General features: G+C 38.3%; 1 protein-coding gene across 1 annotated transcript in view; it reads right to left on the bottom strand.

The window, feature by feature from the left end:
- Positions 1-15,755, bottom strand: part of METTL16 (methyltransferase 16, N6-methyladenosine) — a 68,957-nt gene that overhangs the window by 14,931 nt on the left and 38,271 nt on the right. Inside the window, 1 exon segment of the mRNA XM_007076131.3 lies at positions 14,953-15,095. Coding sequence (XP_007076193.2) covers positions 14,953-15,095 — 143 coding nt within the window.

Raw genomic sequence — 15,755 nt, 5'->3', positions numbered from 1 at the left:
ACCCCAAAACTTTTATTAATTTTACGTCCAAGAGCTTGACTAGGTTCTCACAGTGAATATGGGAGAAAAATTCTCTGTGCTTCCAGCAGGGAAAAGGGAAAAGGAGTAATCCTCTGGAGCATCCTGTTCTTAATGAGGCCTGCCCTCAAGAGAAACTAGTTAACCAGATCCTAACCTGTTAAGGTATTATCAGAGCCTAACTGACATAGAGGAATGGCATCATCCAACTCCAGCCTACTCTAGCCATCCTGTCCCACCAGAGTGGAGGGGAAGAGAGTAAGGAGGGACTGAGAAGCAAGTGTGAAGTTCACAATCCAGAGGGACAGGCTCACTAAAAGACTGATCTATTCACACCATAGAATATCTCCCCTCTCTCCACACCTCACCCACCACATTACTAAAGGTCTACTTACAGCAGTTCCTTTTACGCAGTATATTATGTGTTTCTATTAAGAAAACTAACAAAACATACTAAAAGGCAAAAAACAGTTTGAAGACACAGAGCAAGCATCAGAACCACATATGGCAAGAACGTGGGAGTTATGAGACCAGGAATTTAAAACAACCATGATTAAGATACTAAGGGCTCTAATGGATAAAACAGACAGCATGTAAGAACAGATGGGCAATGTAAGCAGAAATGGAAATTCTAAGAAAATGAAAAAGAAATGCTACAAGTCAAAACCTCTGTAATGGAAAGGAAGAATGCCTTTGATGGGCTCATCAGGAGACTGGACACAGATGAAGAAAGAATCTCTGAGTGTGAGGATAGCTCAGCAAAACTGCTAAAACTGAAAAGTAAAGAGAAAAAGCACTGGGCAGGGAAACAGAATACAATATCCAGGAACTGTGGGACAACTACAAAAGGTGTAAAATATGTATAATTGGAATTCCAAAAACAAAAGACAGAAAGGCACAGAAAAATCATTTGAAACACTAATGACCGGGAATTTCCCCCAAATTAATGCCAGACATCAAACCACAGATTTGGGAAGGTAAGAGATCACTGAACAGGAAACACACACACACACACACACACACACACACACACACACACACACACACACAATTTACAACTAAGGCATGAGATTTCCAAAATATGGAAAACCAAAGATAAAGAAAAAAATTCTAAACGAAGCCAAAGGGAAAAAGCCACATTATCTATAGAGGAACAAAGAAAGAATTACATCAAACTCATCTTAGGAAACAACGCAGGGGGGCACCTGGGTGGCTCAGTCAGTTAAGCATCTGACTCCTGGTTTCAGCTCAGGTCATGATCTCACAGTTTGTGAGATGGAGCCCAGTGTGGGGCTCTCAGGTTTGTGAGATGGAGCCCTACACTGGGCTCTGCACGGACAGCACGGAGTCTGCTTGGGATTCTATCTTTCCTCTCTCTCTCTGCTTCCCCACACCAGCTCTCTCTCAAAATAAAGAAAGAAACTTAAGAAAAGAAAAAAAAGAAAAAGAAAAAAAAAAAAAAAAAGGAGCCACGTGAGAGTAGAGTGAAATGTTTAAAATGTTGAGAGGAAAAAACCCACCAACCTAGCTAGAATTCTGTACTCTGCAACATTATCCTTCAAAAGTGAAGGTGAAATAAGACTTTCTCAGACAAACAGAAATTGAGGGAATTTATTGTCAGTTCCTTCTCTAGAGAACTTCTCTTTAACATTTGCAAGGCCTTACAAGAAGGATAATTATATCAGTCAGAAACTCAGATCTATATAAAATGAAGAACAAGGGAGAAAATAAGTGGAAGTTGAAAAAAAAAATCAAAACTTTTAAAATTCTTTTTCTAAAAATTTTTAATGTTTGTTTATTTATTTATTTATTTAGAGCAAGCACACACAAGCATGGGAGGGGCAGAGACAGGGAGGGAGAATCTCAAGCAGGGTCCACACTGTCTGCATAGAGCCCGAAGTAGGGTTTGATTCCACAAACTGTGAGATCATGACTTGAGCCAAAATCAAGAGTTAGACGCTTAACCGACTGAGCCATCCAGATACCCTAAAACTTTTAAAATTCTTAATTAAGCCAACAGGTAACAGTTTGTTAAAAATAACAATACCATGGGCACCTGGGTGGCTTAGTCAATTAAGCATCCAACTCGATTTTGGCTCAGGTCATGATCTCGTGGTTAGTGGGATCCAGCCCCGCACTGGGCTCTGCACTGACAGTGTGGAGCCTGCTTGGGATTCTCTCTCTCCCTCTCTCTCAAAATAAAGAAATAAACATTTAAAAAAATCACCAACAACATATTTAATTATGTATGCTTTGATTATGTATGAATATACATAAGTATAAATGAATGACAACAAAAACAGAAGGGACACGAAGGGAATTTTTACATTTACATCAGCTTTATTGGGATTTAACTTGTATACAGTAAAATTTTCCTATTTTATTTTTTAAATGTTTTTATTTATTTTTGAGAGACAGAGAAGCAGACTGCAAGCAGGGGAGGGGCAGAGAGAGAGGGAGACACAGAATCGGAAGCAGGCTCCAGGCTTTGAGCTGTCAGTACAGAGCCCAGTGCGGGGCTCGAACCCATGGACCAGGAGATCATGACCTGAGCTGAAGTCAGCCACCTAACTGACTGAGCCACCTAGTTGCCCCTATTTTATTTTTTTCTTAAGTAGGTTTCACGCCCAGTGCAGAGCCCAATGTGGGGCTTCAACTCATGACCCTGAGAGCAAGACCTGAGCTGAGATCAAGAGTTGGGACACTTGACTGAGCCACCCAGGCACCCCCCCCCTTTTTTCTGTGTGCTAGATTATTTTTTTTATTATTTTTTTTAAATTTACATCCAAATTAGCATATAGTGCAACAATGATTTCAGGAGTAGATTCCTTAGTGCCCCTTACCCATTTAGCCCATCTCCCCTCCCACACCCCCTCCAGTAAGCCTCTGTTTGTTTTCCATATTTAAGAGTCTCTTCTGTTTCATCCCTCTCCCTGTTTTTATATTATTTTTGTTTCCCTTCACTTATGTTCATCTGTTTTTGTCTCTTAAAATCCTCATATGAGAGACGTCATATGATTTTTGTCTTTCTCTAATTTCACTTAGCATAATACCCTCCAATTCCATCCACGTAGTTGCAAATAGCAAGATTTCATTCTTTTTGATTGCCAAGTAATACTCCATTGTGTATGTGTGTATCTATCTATCTATATATCTCTATATAGATACACACACACACACACACACACACACACACACCACATCTTTATCCATTCATCCATCGATGGGCATTTGGGCTCTTTCCATACTCTGGCTATTGTTGATAGTGCTGCTATAAACACTGGGGTGCATATGTCCCTTCAAAACAGCACACCTGTATCCCTTGGATAAATACCTAGTAGTGTAATTGCTGAGTCTAGGATAGTTCTATTATTAATTTTTTGAGGAACCTCCAAACTGTTTTCCAGAGTGGCTGCACCAGCTTGCATTCCCACAGGCACGCCTTTTTTTAAATCTAATTTTAAGTATGTAGTTCAGTGAATTTTGACAAATGCGTACAATACCACCATCACAATCAAGATATAGAACATTTAGGGGCACCTGGGTGGCTCAGTCAGTTGAGCGTCTGACTTCAGCTCAGGTCTCGATCTCGCGGTTTGTGAGTTCAAGCCCCGTGTCAGGCTCTGTGCTGACAGCTCAGAGCTTGGAGCCTGCTTCAAATTCTGTGTCTCCTTCTCTCTCCGCCCCACCCCTGCTTGTGCTCTGTCTCTGTCTTTCAAAAATGAATAAACATAAAATTTTTTTTAAAAAAAGATATAGAACATTTACAGCACCCTAAAAAGTTTCCTTGTGCCCCTTCGCAGTCTTTTCCCATCCTACCCCAGCCTCCAGTGACCCCTGGTCATTCTGTCTTAATAATTTTGCCTCTTTAAACTTTGATATAAATGCAGGCACAGAATGTTTTTGTATCCGGCTTTATATCGTAAATACAGTGGCCATTTCATATGGTTCCAACTTAATACATTAAATAATATAAATGAAAATCTTAATGTTTACAGAAGTATGAGAAATACCATTATACTGCTCTAGAAATAGTATGCACTACTATTTTGTTTTCATTGTTTGTGGGCTCAACAACAGGTGACTGCCCCTATTTTGTTTAGTCAATCATTTTCTCCTTTGAAAATACAAAGAAATAATTGTTTTACCTAAACCATTTTAAACAAACCTGGGTAAATTTACTTAGAGCACAATCAATTTCATTTGGTGGTTTTAAAATGTTTAGGACAAAAACAATATGCTCCCTTTAAGAAGACAGTATATAAATGGAGAAATCATTAACCAGGAATTAAAAGCCTTTGGTATTTTAGGAACAAGATACAAAAAAAGAAATCAAGAGCAATTAGTGCTCAAATAGTAACAGTATAAAATAGGTGAAGACCTTTCCTTTAAGATTACCATTCCTGAACAGATTAGATCAGAGTCACCAGAAACCAAGAAACAGTCCAGAACAGAGACAAATCAAAGATATTCTAAATTTCCTCAGGAGATGAAGGGAAGCAAATATTTAGATAAGTAAGGCTTGTTATGGTTAAATATGTCATCGGTAGTTAACATACACTTGGCAGAGTGCATATTTCTTTTAACCCTGCTGTAAACTGAATACTAGACTTGTGAATCTAAGATTTAATCTCATCAGTATACTTAACTGTTTCCTGAAACACTTCTATTTCTTATAGGACAAAGTTATAGCATGTATTAAAAAAAAATTCTGAGCTGACTTCACTTTAAGAAATGCCTACGCATTAGATCCTAGCTACTCTCACAAACATCTTGTGACAACTAATCAAAATGCAAGTAGAAAAAAGATGAACAAAAGGAAGATCTAGCTACCCAGGAGACTTTGAACCCATTATACTATTTTAATGATGCAAGTAACACTGTACTCATTACAACATTTAGTAATTCCTCTGAGATAGCAGCTTCAAGAAAAAGTATTCTGAAATAATTTCAAACATACAGAAGAGTTGCAAAATTAGTACAAATGGTTCCAGTATACTCTTCACCCAGATTCATCAATCAACATTTTCTCCATTTGCTTGTTCGGTATGTGTGTTTTGTTTTGTTTTCAATATTTGAGTGTTAGCTACAGTCATCATCATGCCCCTTTAACTCTTAATATTTTGGCATGCACATTTTAAAAACAAGGACCTTCTCCTTCATAACTACAGAACAATTATCAAATTGAGAAAATTTAACACTCATACAATACTATTATCTGGAATACAGCCCATTTTCAAATTTCACCAATTATCCCAATAATGTCCTTCATGGCAATTTTCTCCCCTGATGCAAGATCTAAGATCCTGCATTTCATTTACGTGTCAAGTCTCTTTAGTCTCCTTCAATCTGCAACAGTTCCTCAGCCCTTTTTTTGTTTGTTTTTGTAACTTTCATGACCTTTCTATTTCTGAAGAAATGTTTTACAAAACCCCTCCAATCGGTTTGTCTGGAGTTTCCTCAGAGTTAGGTTCAAGTTATACACGCTGGGCATGAAGAGCACAGGGTGCTGTAGTGTCCTGGGTGCAGCACATCAGAAGGTGATTACCTGCTTAAGGCGGGGTCCCCCAGGCTTCTCTACTGTAATGTTACCGTTATTTCTTTGTGATTGTAAGTCATCTGTGGGGAGATACTCTGAAATTGTTAACATCCTGTCCCTCCTCGAATTTTCCATTGTTGATTTTCCATGAATCAATTATTATAATAATGATGACAAAATGGTGATTTTTCTCACTTTATTGCTCCTTCTGCATGTACTAGTTGGGATACTGTGACAAAGAACTTTTCCTCTATCCCCTTTATGTATTTCATCTGCTTATTTTATTTAATAGGTTAAAATCAATTATTATCATTATTTATTTTGAAATCGTATTGTCTCAGATTTGGCTTGGGCTAGCTCTTGTATGCTTCTGACAGGTCATTTTTTGAACACTTCCTTACTTTTTGATACCATAAAATATTCCAGGCTCTTCTTAAACTTATACTTACCTAGCAGTGGAATCACCCATTTCTCCAAGGCGCCTGGTTCTTTTTATTTATGTTTTTTGTTAAAAACATTTTTTTAATGTTTATTTACTTTTGAGAGAGGGAGAGAGGGAGAGAGGGAGAGAGGGAGAGAGAGAGAGAGAGAGAGAGAGCAAGCATGAATGGGGAGGGGCAGAGAGAGAGGGAGACACAGAATCTAAGGCAGGGGCTCCAGGCCCTGAACTGTCAACACACAGCCTGACGCAGGGCTTGAACTCACAAATCATGAGATCATGACCTGAGCTGAAGTCAGATGCTTAACCAATTGAACCACCCAGGTGCCCCTACTGGTTCTTTTTAGTGGGGACTGGTTATTTTAAAACTTTTTAAAACACCAAACCTTAAACTAAAGCGTAATACAGAAAAACAGACACAAGCAGAAGTTTGGCATGTAAAGTGGACATGAGCATAGTCTAAAAATTTCCCTAGTTGTGGAACCTAACATTTCGCTGCCTATATTGAATTACCAGAATAAATGCCCCTCGACATGCAGAACAGCCCTAATGTCCACCTGATCTCAAAATTTATCATTTAAACTACCGCACATTACAAATCTACATGACTAAGAATAAACTTTTATCTTCCGTTCTTTTTAAAAAGTAGCTTTAATGATTCACATACATTTTTACAAGTACAAGAAATACTGCAATAAGATTCTCCAAGGTAGTGGGACCAAGGCTTTTCATTCTTTGGTATTCCTTTTTATAACTGCCTGATGTACTAAAAATACATGCTTGTTGATTTTAACAACTCTCTACTTCGACTATTGAAAGTAGCACTAACCAGTGACTACCTACTATGGTAGATATGCTATGAAAGCTGATACAGCTAGCTTGTCACGGCATGAACCACTGGATTCAACCTTTTCTCCCTAAGACCTTAGAGTAGTCACCAATCAATGAGGCTCTGCCCCCTTAAAACTTGAAAGAGAATGTAACAACGCATGTATGCATGATACCTAAACTAAGGTTATGAGAAGCACATAATCTAATTCATTAAAAAAAAAGTAGCCCCTTATCTTTCAGGCTGCTTAATTCTCTACCTACCTTAGCAGGAAGTAAAAAATCAAAATACCAGTACCTACTTCCTGTGGAGCTCAAAACTAAGACATACATTTTAGGTTTTTAACTGAGAAAATCGTCTTCTACTGGAGAACAGGCTGGTATATTATCTGATCCCCAATACATCCCTACCTTCTGTATCTGTGTAGTGAGTTGGTACACTGGAGCAAGGGGTACATTTCTTTCTAATGACACCCAAGAAACCCTTTTACTCCTCGGCAACCCTATGATGGGTCCCAATCAAAGATGAAATCAGAGGGGCGCCTGGGTGGCTCAGTCGGTTGAGCGTCCGACTTCGGCTCAGGTCATGATCTCGCTATCCGTGAGTTCAAGCCCCGTGTCAGGCTCTGTGCTGACAGCTCGGAGCCTGGAGCCTGCTTCGGATTCTGTGTCTCCCTCTCTTTCTGACCCTCCCCCATTCATGCTCTGTCTCTCTCTGTCTCAAAAATAAATAAACATTAAAAAAAAATAAAAAAAAAAACAAAAAAAAACAAAGATGAAATCAGAGGTCAAAGATAGCCACCCACGTTACAGATTCATTAGCTGTATCTGTGGAGGTTCAGTAACAAATGAGAAGTGGTATGTTCTTTGTAACACTGAAAAAAAGAATATAGTGCCCAATAATAAGGAATTAGTTAATTGTGGACTGTTTTCAAGCTATTTAAAATTACTGCTATGCACATACCATTAGCCACAAAGAAACACAGGAATGAAAAAAAAATCAAGAGCAGAAAACAAAATTAGTGGTATTTATGATTATAACCACGGGAATAAAAAAAGGGGGAACTGGTAGGAAATGCACCCAAAATAAGCTAATAGTTGCGTCAAAGTGCTGAGATCAATGTTTTCTCCATTTGCTAATTTTCTGTGTGATTATATTGTTTAAGAGATAAAATCACAAATAATAGGAACATCTAACATTTAGATAGCACTTCAGTCTACATGTATATTCATATGTAATTTCTCTTCATTCTCTGAACAGCTATAGGAGGTATTATCTCCAAAGTTGGGAGTCTTTCAGCTGAAGAATTAACTAAAGGCTCAGGGATAAAATCTACAATTGTACCCTGCAATTATTATTTATAGTACCCCATAACTATACTAGCATCTACTTTACCAAAAAAAAAAAAAAAAAAGGGGGGAGGGGCTTTTTATTAAAATAACGTAACAAAGTTATTTGTAACATTTTCTTTCAACATAGTGGACCAGTATGTAAATCTACTGAACTCCTAGAACAGTCGGTCAAATTAAAATGATCCTATTTAATATTCTTTATATCAAATATGTGTTCATTTAATTCTATGACCACCCTATGAGATCTAAAGTAGCTATTATTATCCCATTTACCAATAAAAAACCAAGTTTATGTTTGGTGATTAAGAATGTGATTAAAGAATCACATTCAAAAGGCACAGGGGTGCCTGGGTGGCTCAAGTGGTTGGGCATCTGACTCTTGATTAGAGCTCAGGTCATGGTCTCACAGTTTCATGGGTTCGGGCACTGCGTCGGACTCTGTGCCGCAGCATGGAGGCTGCTTGAGATTCTCTCCCCCTCTCTCTGCCTGTCCCCACCTCACATTCTTTCTCTCTCAAAACAAATAAATAAACTTAAAAAAAAAAAAAAAAGGCACAGATTATTCAATTTGTTGCCCATCACCAAATATACGGACTATATATACAAACCCAGGAAGTATCCACCATCTGGCAGGGAGTAGGGAACAGAAAGGAAAAAGCATGAAGAGGAAAAGTGGTGAAACCAGTATTAAGTTGGAACTTTGTGAGATACAGATCTCTGATTCCTGAAAAATCATAAAATAATTGCCATAAAAGGAATGAACTACAGACCTAATAAGCAATGAATTACAAGACTGAAATTCAGGTCATAAGGAGTCTGATCAAGTGAAACTGATTATAAATAGATCTGTAAATATATCTACTGATCTATTTAGAAGGTTGGGTGAGTCTCTAAAAAAGACAGTGTTCTTTTTTTAAATTTTCTTTTTAACGTTTCATTTATTTTCGAGAGACAGAACAAGTGGGAGAGGGGTAGAGAAAGAGGGAAACAGAATCCGAAGCAGGCTCCAGGCTCCGAGCTGTCAGCAGAGAGCCCAACGCGGGGCCTAAACTCACGAACCGAGACATCATGGCCTCAGCTGAAGTGGCCACTTAACCAACGGAGCCACCCAGGCACCCCCAAAAGACAACGGTATTAAGTAAGCTTAAGTCACAGGCACAAAAATGAAAGGTAAGGCTGAAAAGCATTTGCAACTTCTTCATCAACAACAAAAAGGCTGTCTACTTAGAAGTCCAACTGTACGCTGGGACTGCATATGCTGCAGGCTACTAGACTAGAAATCAGGATATCTGGGTCCCAAGTTTCTAATCTGTAAAACTAAGATACTGGATACCTTTACCTCCCAAAGGCGTCCCAGCTGCAAAATCCTTTAAGATACAAAATAAAACTGCAGGTGCTGCTGTGCATGACTTAGGTGAGGCATGAATCGTAAGAGGGAGGTGAGGGATCTTGAGTGCCATCACGGAGATCAGTGCAACAAATTTAACTCCATAATGTTAAAAACCCTGCTGAGTTCCTACACTTTTTCAGGAATAAGAAAAAAATTCTAGATGGGTAAGAAGCAGATGGTAAGGTTAAAATACTTGTTTTTAATCCCTTATTTTTCAGAGCTTCAAAATACAGGTACACCTCATTTTAGCATGCCTCCCTTTACTGCACTTCATAGATAACTGTGTTTTTTTTACAAATTGAAGTTTGTGGCAATCCTGCATTGAGCAACTCTATTGGCATCATTTTCCCAACCACCATCGCTCATTTTGTGTCTGTCACTTTTTGCGAATTCTCCCAATATTTCAAACTTTTTCATTATTACAGTATTTGCTATGATGATCTGTGTTGGTACGATTGTAAATGTTCTGAGGTGCCACGAGTCGCACCCATGTAAGATGGTGAACTTAACCAGTAACTTGTGTGTGCTCTGACTGCTCCACCAACCACTGTTCCCCCGTCTCTTTCCCTCTCCTTCCTATTCCCTGAGACACTATGATATCGAAATTAGGCTAATTAATAACCCTAACAAGGGTCTCTAAGTGTTCAAGTGAAAGGAGGGTCCACATCTCTCACTGTAAATCAAAAGCTAGAGATGATTAAGCTTAGTGAAGAAAGCCTGTCGAAAGCCAAGACAGGCTAAAAGCTAGGCCTTCTGTGACTGTCAGCCAAGTTGTAAAAACAAGTTCTTGAAGGAAAGCAGAAGTGCTACTCAAGTGAACTCATGAATAATAAGAAAGCAAACAGTGTTACTGCTGACAGAGAGAGAGTTTTAGCGGTCGGGACAGAAGATCACACCGGCCGCAACATTCTCCTAAACCGAAGGCTAATCCAGAACTAATCCAGAATTTCTCTTCAATTCTATGAAGGTTGAGAAAGGTAATGAAGCTGCAGAAGCAAAGCCTGAAGCTAGCAGAGGCTCCTTCACGAGGCTTAAGGAAAGAAGCCATCCCCATAACACACAACTGTAAGGTGAAGCAGCCAAGTGTTGATGTAGAAGCGGCAGCAAGTTATCCTGAAGATCTAGCTAACATAATGAATGAAGGTGGCTACATTAGACAACAGATTTCCATGTAGATGAAACAGCCTTATATTGAAACAAGATATCATCTAGGACTTTCATAGCTAGAGAGCTTTAAAGGACAGGCTGATCCTCTTGTAAGGGGCTAATGCAGCTGGTGATTTAAGTTGAAGCCAATGCTCACTGAACATTCAGAAAATCCTACGGCCCTTAAGAATTATGCTAAATTTACCCTGCTTGAGCTCTATAAATGGAACAAAGCCTGGATGACAGCACAATGTTTATAACATAGTTTACTGACTATTTTAACCCCACTGTTGAGACCTACTGCTCAGAAAAAAAAAAGATTCTTTTCAAAATCCTGCTGCTCACTGACAATGCACCTCATCATCCAAGAGCCCTGATGGAGACACACAATGAGATAAATGTTTTCATGCCTACTAACATAACATCCATTCTGGAGCCCATGGACCAAGAAGTATTAAGGACTTTCAAATCTTACATTTAAGAAAATACCTTTCATAAGGCTATAGCTGCCACAGACAGTGATTCCTCTCATGGAGCTGGGCAAAGTATATTGAAAACCTTTTGGGGGAGCCTGGGTGGCTCAGTTGGTTAAGGATCTGACTCTTGGTTTCGGCTCAGGTCATGATCTCGCATTTCATGAGTTCAAGCCCTGCATCAGGCTCTGTGCTGACAGTGCAGAGCCTGCTTGGGTTTCTCTCTCTGCTCCTCCCCCACTCATTTGCTTTGTCTCTCTCGAAATTAATAAACTTAATTTTTTTTTTTTTTTTTTTTTTAAAGAAAGAAAACCTTCTGGAAAGGATTCACCATTCCAGATGCCACTAAGAACATTTGGGATTCACGGGAAGAGGTCACAATATCAACATTAACAGAAGTTTGGAAAGAAGTTGATTCCATCCTGCATGAATGACTTTAAGGAGTTCCAGACTTCAGTGGAGAAAGTAGCCAAAGATGTGGTGGAAACAGCAAAAGAACCAGAATTAGAAGTAGAACTTGAAGATGGGACTCAGTTGCTGCAATCTCATAAATGAACCTTGAATGGATGAGGAGATGCTTCTTGTGGATGAGTAAAGAAAGTAGTTTCTTGAGATGGAATCTACTTCTGGGGAAGATGCTGTGAAGATTGTTGAAATGACAACAAAGGATTTAGAATATTCCATAAACTTAGTATGTAAGCAGAAGTAGGGTTTGAGAGAATTGACCCCAATTTTAAAAGTCTGCTGTGAGTGGAATGTTTTCAGACAACATCACATGCTACAGAGAAACTGTTTGAAAGAGTCAGTTGATGCAGCAAACTTCATTGTTCTTATTTAAAGAAATTGACACAGCACCCCAGCTTCAGCCACCAACAGTCAGTGGCCATCAACACTGAGATCGCCCCCACCAGCGGAGACATTACAACTCACTGATGTTGAGGGAAAATGCCCACATAGTCAGCATTTTTTAGCAACCAAGTATTTTTTAATTAAGGTATATACATTTTTAAAATATATAATATAATGCTGCTGAGCATTTACTGTAGTATAGCTGTACGTGCATGTAACTTTTATATGTACCAGGAAACCAAACAATTCATTTGACTTGCTTAATATCACGATATTCACTTCACTGCGGTGGTCTAGAACTGAACCCACAGTATCTCCAAGGTGTATGTGCGTACAGTTTTCAGAGTTGCATAGTGGTTTAAACATTATGTCAACTATAAAAATATGTAGGAGGACATGAACTGGTACTATGTACAAATGAAAAGTCAACATGGAACAATGTGATATTATAAACAAGATTTATGAGCAATACTCTCAAAACACACTGCTTTATTCTCTTTTCAGTAAAAATGAGTTCTTCTCTTCCTAATTATCCCTCTCAATCTGCATGAATCCTAACAGAGTGGACAGGATTGCTGAACCCTATTTTCAAATCAATCATAAATGGGTAATGTTTCCCATCTGTGATACCAAGCTCAAAATGGTCAGCTCTCCAGAAGTATGATGAACTCTTGCAATTTATCCTTCTTAGCAAACGTGTACCTTTCATTCAATCTGGGGGCAGCCACAGAGCCAGGTATAGGCAGATCTGGAACATATTGATCAATTTCTCTTAGAATGGTGTTCCTATAAAACATATTTTTGTAGTTCACGTGGGACTTCAGTAACAGACCTACTGAAAACAACTTTCCTCATTTCCCTGGTTGGCTCCCATCCCCTCAAAAGCTGACAGATTCTGAAATGGCTACATGGCCCTGTGAACCTCTTTTCATGAGTTTCAGTGCTCTGTTACCTTAAGTTTACTTTACTCATTCAGACTCTTCCCAATGCTCAGTGTAACTTAAGTCACTTTCTTCTTTATACCCTAGTCTGTCTTTGAACAAATCAATTTAAAGCAGAAACTTATTAACCTTTGGCTTCAACAAGGTATAAATAAATCCTCTGAGAGGCAGACCACCCAAAAATCCAGTCGCTTTCCACAAATCTATAAACTCACATTTAAAAAATTAGGATATCCATTGGTTTTGGAATTGGCCTTTTACTAAGATAAGCAGCATTAAACACATATAAATCCAAAAGAAGGAGAAAAAAAGTCTTCCTTATTCAGCAATTTCACTCTGGGTTTATACCCAAAAGAATTAAAAGCAGGGTCTTACGAGATACTTGCACACCTGTGTTCATACCATCATTATTCACAATAGATAAAAGAGAGAAACAACCCAAGTGCCCATCACCAGATAAATGAATAAACAATGTGGTATATACTATACAATGGAATATCAATATTATTCAGCCTTAAAAAGGAAGGAAATCGTGACACATGCTATAACATGGATGAACATTGAGGACATTATGCTAAGTGAAAGAAGCCAGTCACAAAAGGACAAATACTATAAAAAGTCCCTACAATAGTCAAATTCATAGAGACAAAGAATGCTGTTTGCCAGAGGCTGGGGTGAAAGGCGGGGAAAGAGGGACTGTTGTTTAGTTTAATGGGTAGGGAGTTTCAGTTTTACAAAAAAGAGCTCTGGAGATTAGCTGCATTACAATATCAATGTACTTAACACTACTAAACTATACACTTTATTTTTTTTTAATGTTTATTTTTGAGAGAGAGAGACAGAGCACAAGTGATGGAGGGGCAGAGAGAGGGGGAAGACAAAAATCCAAAGCAGGTTCCAGAACAGAGCCTGATGTGGAGCTCAAACCCATGAGTTGAGATCATGACCTTAGCCAAGTCGGAGACTCAATCCACTGAGCCACCCAGGTGCCCCTAAACTATACACTTTAAAATGTATAGTTTTATGTTAAAATGTAAGTTTTGGGGGTGTCTGGGTGGCTCAGTCAGTTGAGCATCTGAATCTTGATTTCAGCTCAGGTCATGATTGCAGGGTGGTGGGACTGAGCCCCACATTGGGCTCCACACTGAGCGTGGAACCTACTAAGATTCTTTTCCTCCCTCTGCACCTCCCCCACTTGCACAAGCTCTCTTTTGCTCTAAAAAAAAAAAAAAAAGAACACAAAAAACAAAACCTATACCTATAAATTGTATGTCATACGTATTTTATCACAATTTAAAAAATCATCTCTACATCCCAAAGCTAAATGCTAGGGTTAAAAGACCTTTTACTTTTGAACTACCACATTATCCATCATTTCAACAACACTTGGCAGAGTGAGAAGTCAAGCGAGACAAATAGCACTTTTCGAGTACCTTATGTTGCTTAATGACAGGCGTGTTGTCCGAAATAATTAGCTTTTAAAAAGGAATAGCTTTAAGTCTCCTCTGGAACTGGTTAGTGATCTCAGTTTCCCTTCATTAAGTTCTTGACAGCTCAATGTCCTCACATCTGTCATTGTTTGGGAGACTGATTCCAAGAACATAAATTGCTTCAAGGACTAGGCAACAAATTTATTCTGGTTCATGGGACAGATCTGAACCCATCTGTTTTCTAATCAAAAGCCATATTTGAATCAGTTTTGTTCCACCACAGTATCGTACCAATGGGAGCAATACAATCATACGATATTTTCCTTTCTATCCATGTAGTGCAGATGATTACAAGAAACACAAATCAATTAAGGCCACGAGAGCATCCTCAGAAACAGGGTCTTTGCAGATTGTAGGATCTGCAACCATTTCCATTTTTATCTATTTATTCTTCAGGCTACTGTGATTACATTTCCTCTAAATGAGGTTGTTTCTTTCAGAATTACATAGGAAAAAAATAGTCCCATGTTGTAATAACTAACTTACCTTAATCTTTTTTTAAGTTGTAAACTGTCATGGATGATCCTTTTAACAAACTCTAATTCACCTCCTTCTGCCATGATTTCTGTGATACCTCCCGTATTTACAGAACTAGGTGGAGGTCTCCGAGGATTTCGAGAGTTTACTCCCTGCACAACAACAACAACAACAACAACAACTGGTGAAAAATTTTTACACCATAAGACTAACTCTTTGACTGTAATCTAGTTCTAAATAAGAATGCTTAGATGTAATTTTAGTTTCCAAATCATCACGGTAGATCTAGGATTTAAAAATCATATAGCAATTGTAATATTACATCTTAAACAACTGCATTCACACTAATATTCTTCCCTAAGGTCTTTTACCTTCCATCTTTGTGATTAAACGAACAAAAATTTTACCTTTCTTACATAGCCTAATCTGTCACTTTTTATGTTTTGTCTTGGTACCATGTATAGAAAATATTCCACCCAAAGATTATATAAATATTTACTATGTTTTCTTCTAGTACTCTTAGGGTTTCATTTTTTAAATTTAAATATTTAATCCACTCCTACCACAAACCAAATTGAAAAATTAACTCAAACATATCAAAGATCTAAATATAAAAGGTGTAATTATAAAACTCTTAGAAGAAAACATAGGAGTATATCTTCATGGCCTTGGCCTACACAATGGTTTCTTAGAGAAATTGGACTCCTCAAAATTAAACTTCCGAGCTGCAAAGGATTCCAACAAGAAAGTGAAAAGACATCCCACAAAATAGGAGAAAATGTCTGCAAACAATAAATCTAATAAGGGACTTG

This window comes from Panthera tigris, chromosome E1 (assembly GCF_018350195.1).
Source record: "Panthera tigris isolate Pti1 chromosome E1, P.tigris_Pti1_mat1.1, whole genome shotgun sequence".
In the NCBI taxonomy this organism is placed as follows: Eukaryota; Metazoa; Chordata; class Mammalia; order Carnivora; family Felidae; genus Panthera; species Panthera tigris.
The sequence above is the reverse complement of the archived record's forward strand: the minus strand, read 5'-3'. Positions and strand labels throughout refer to the sequence as shown.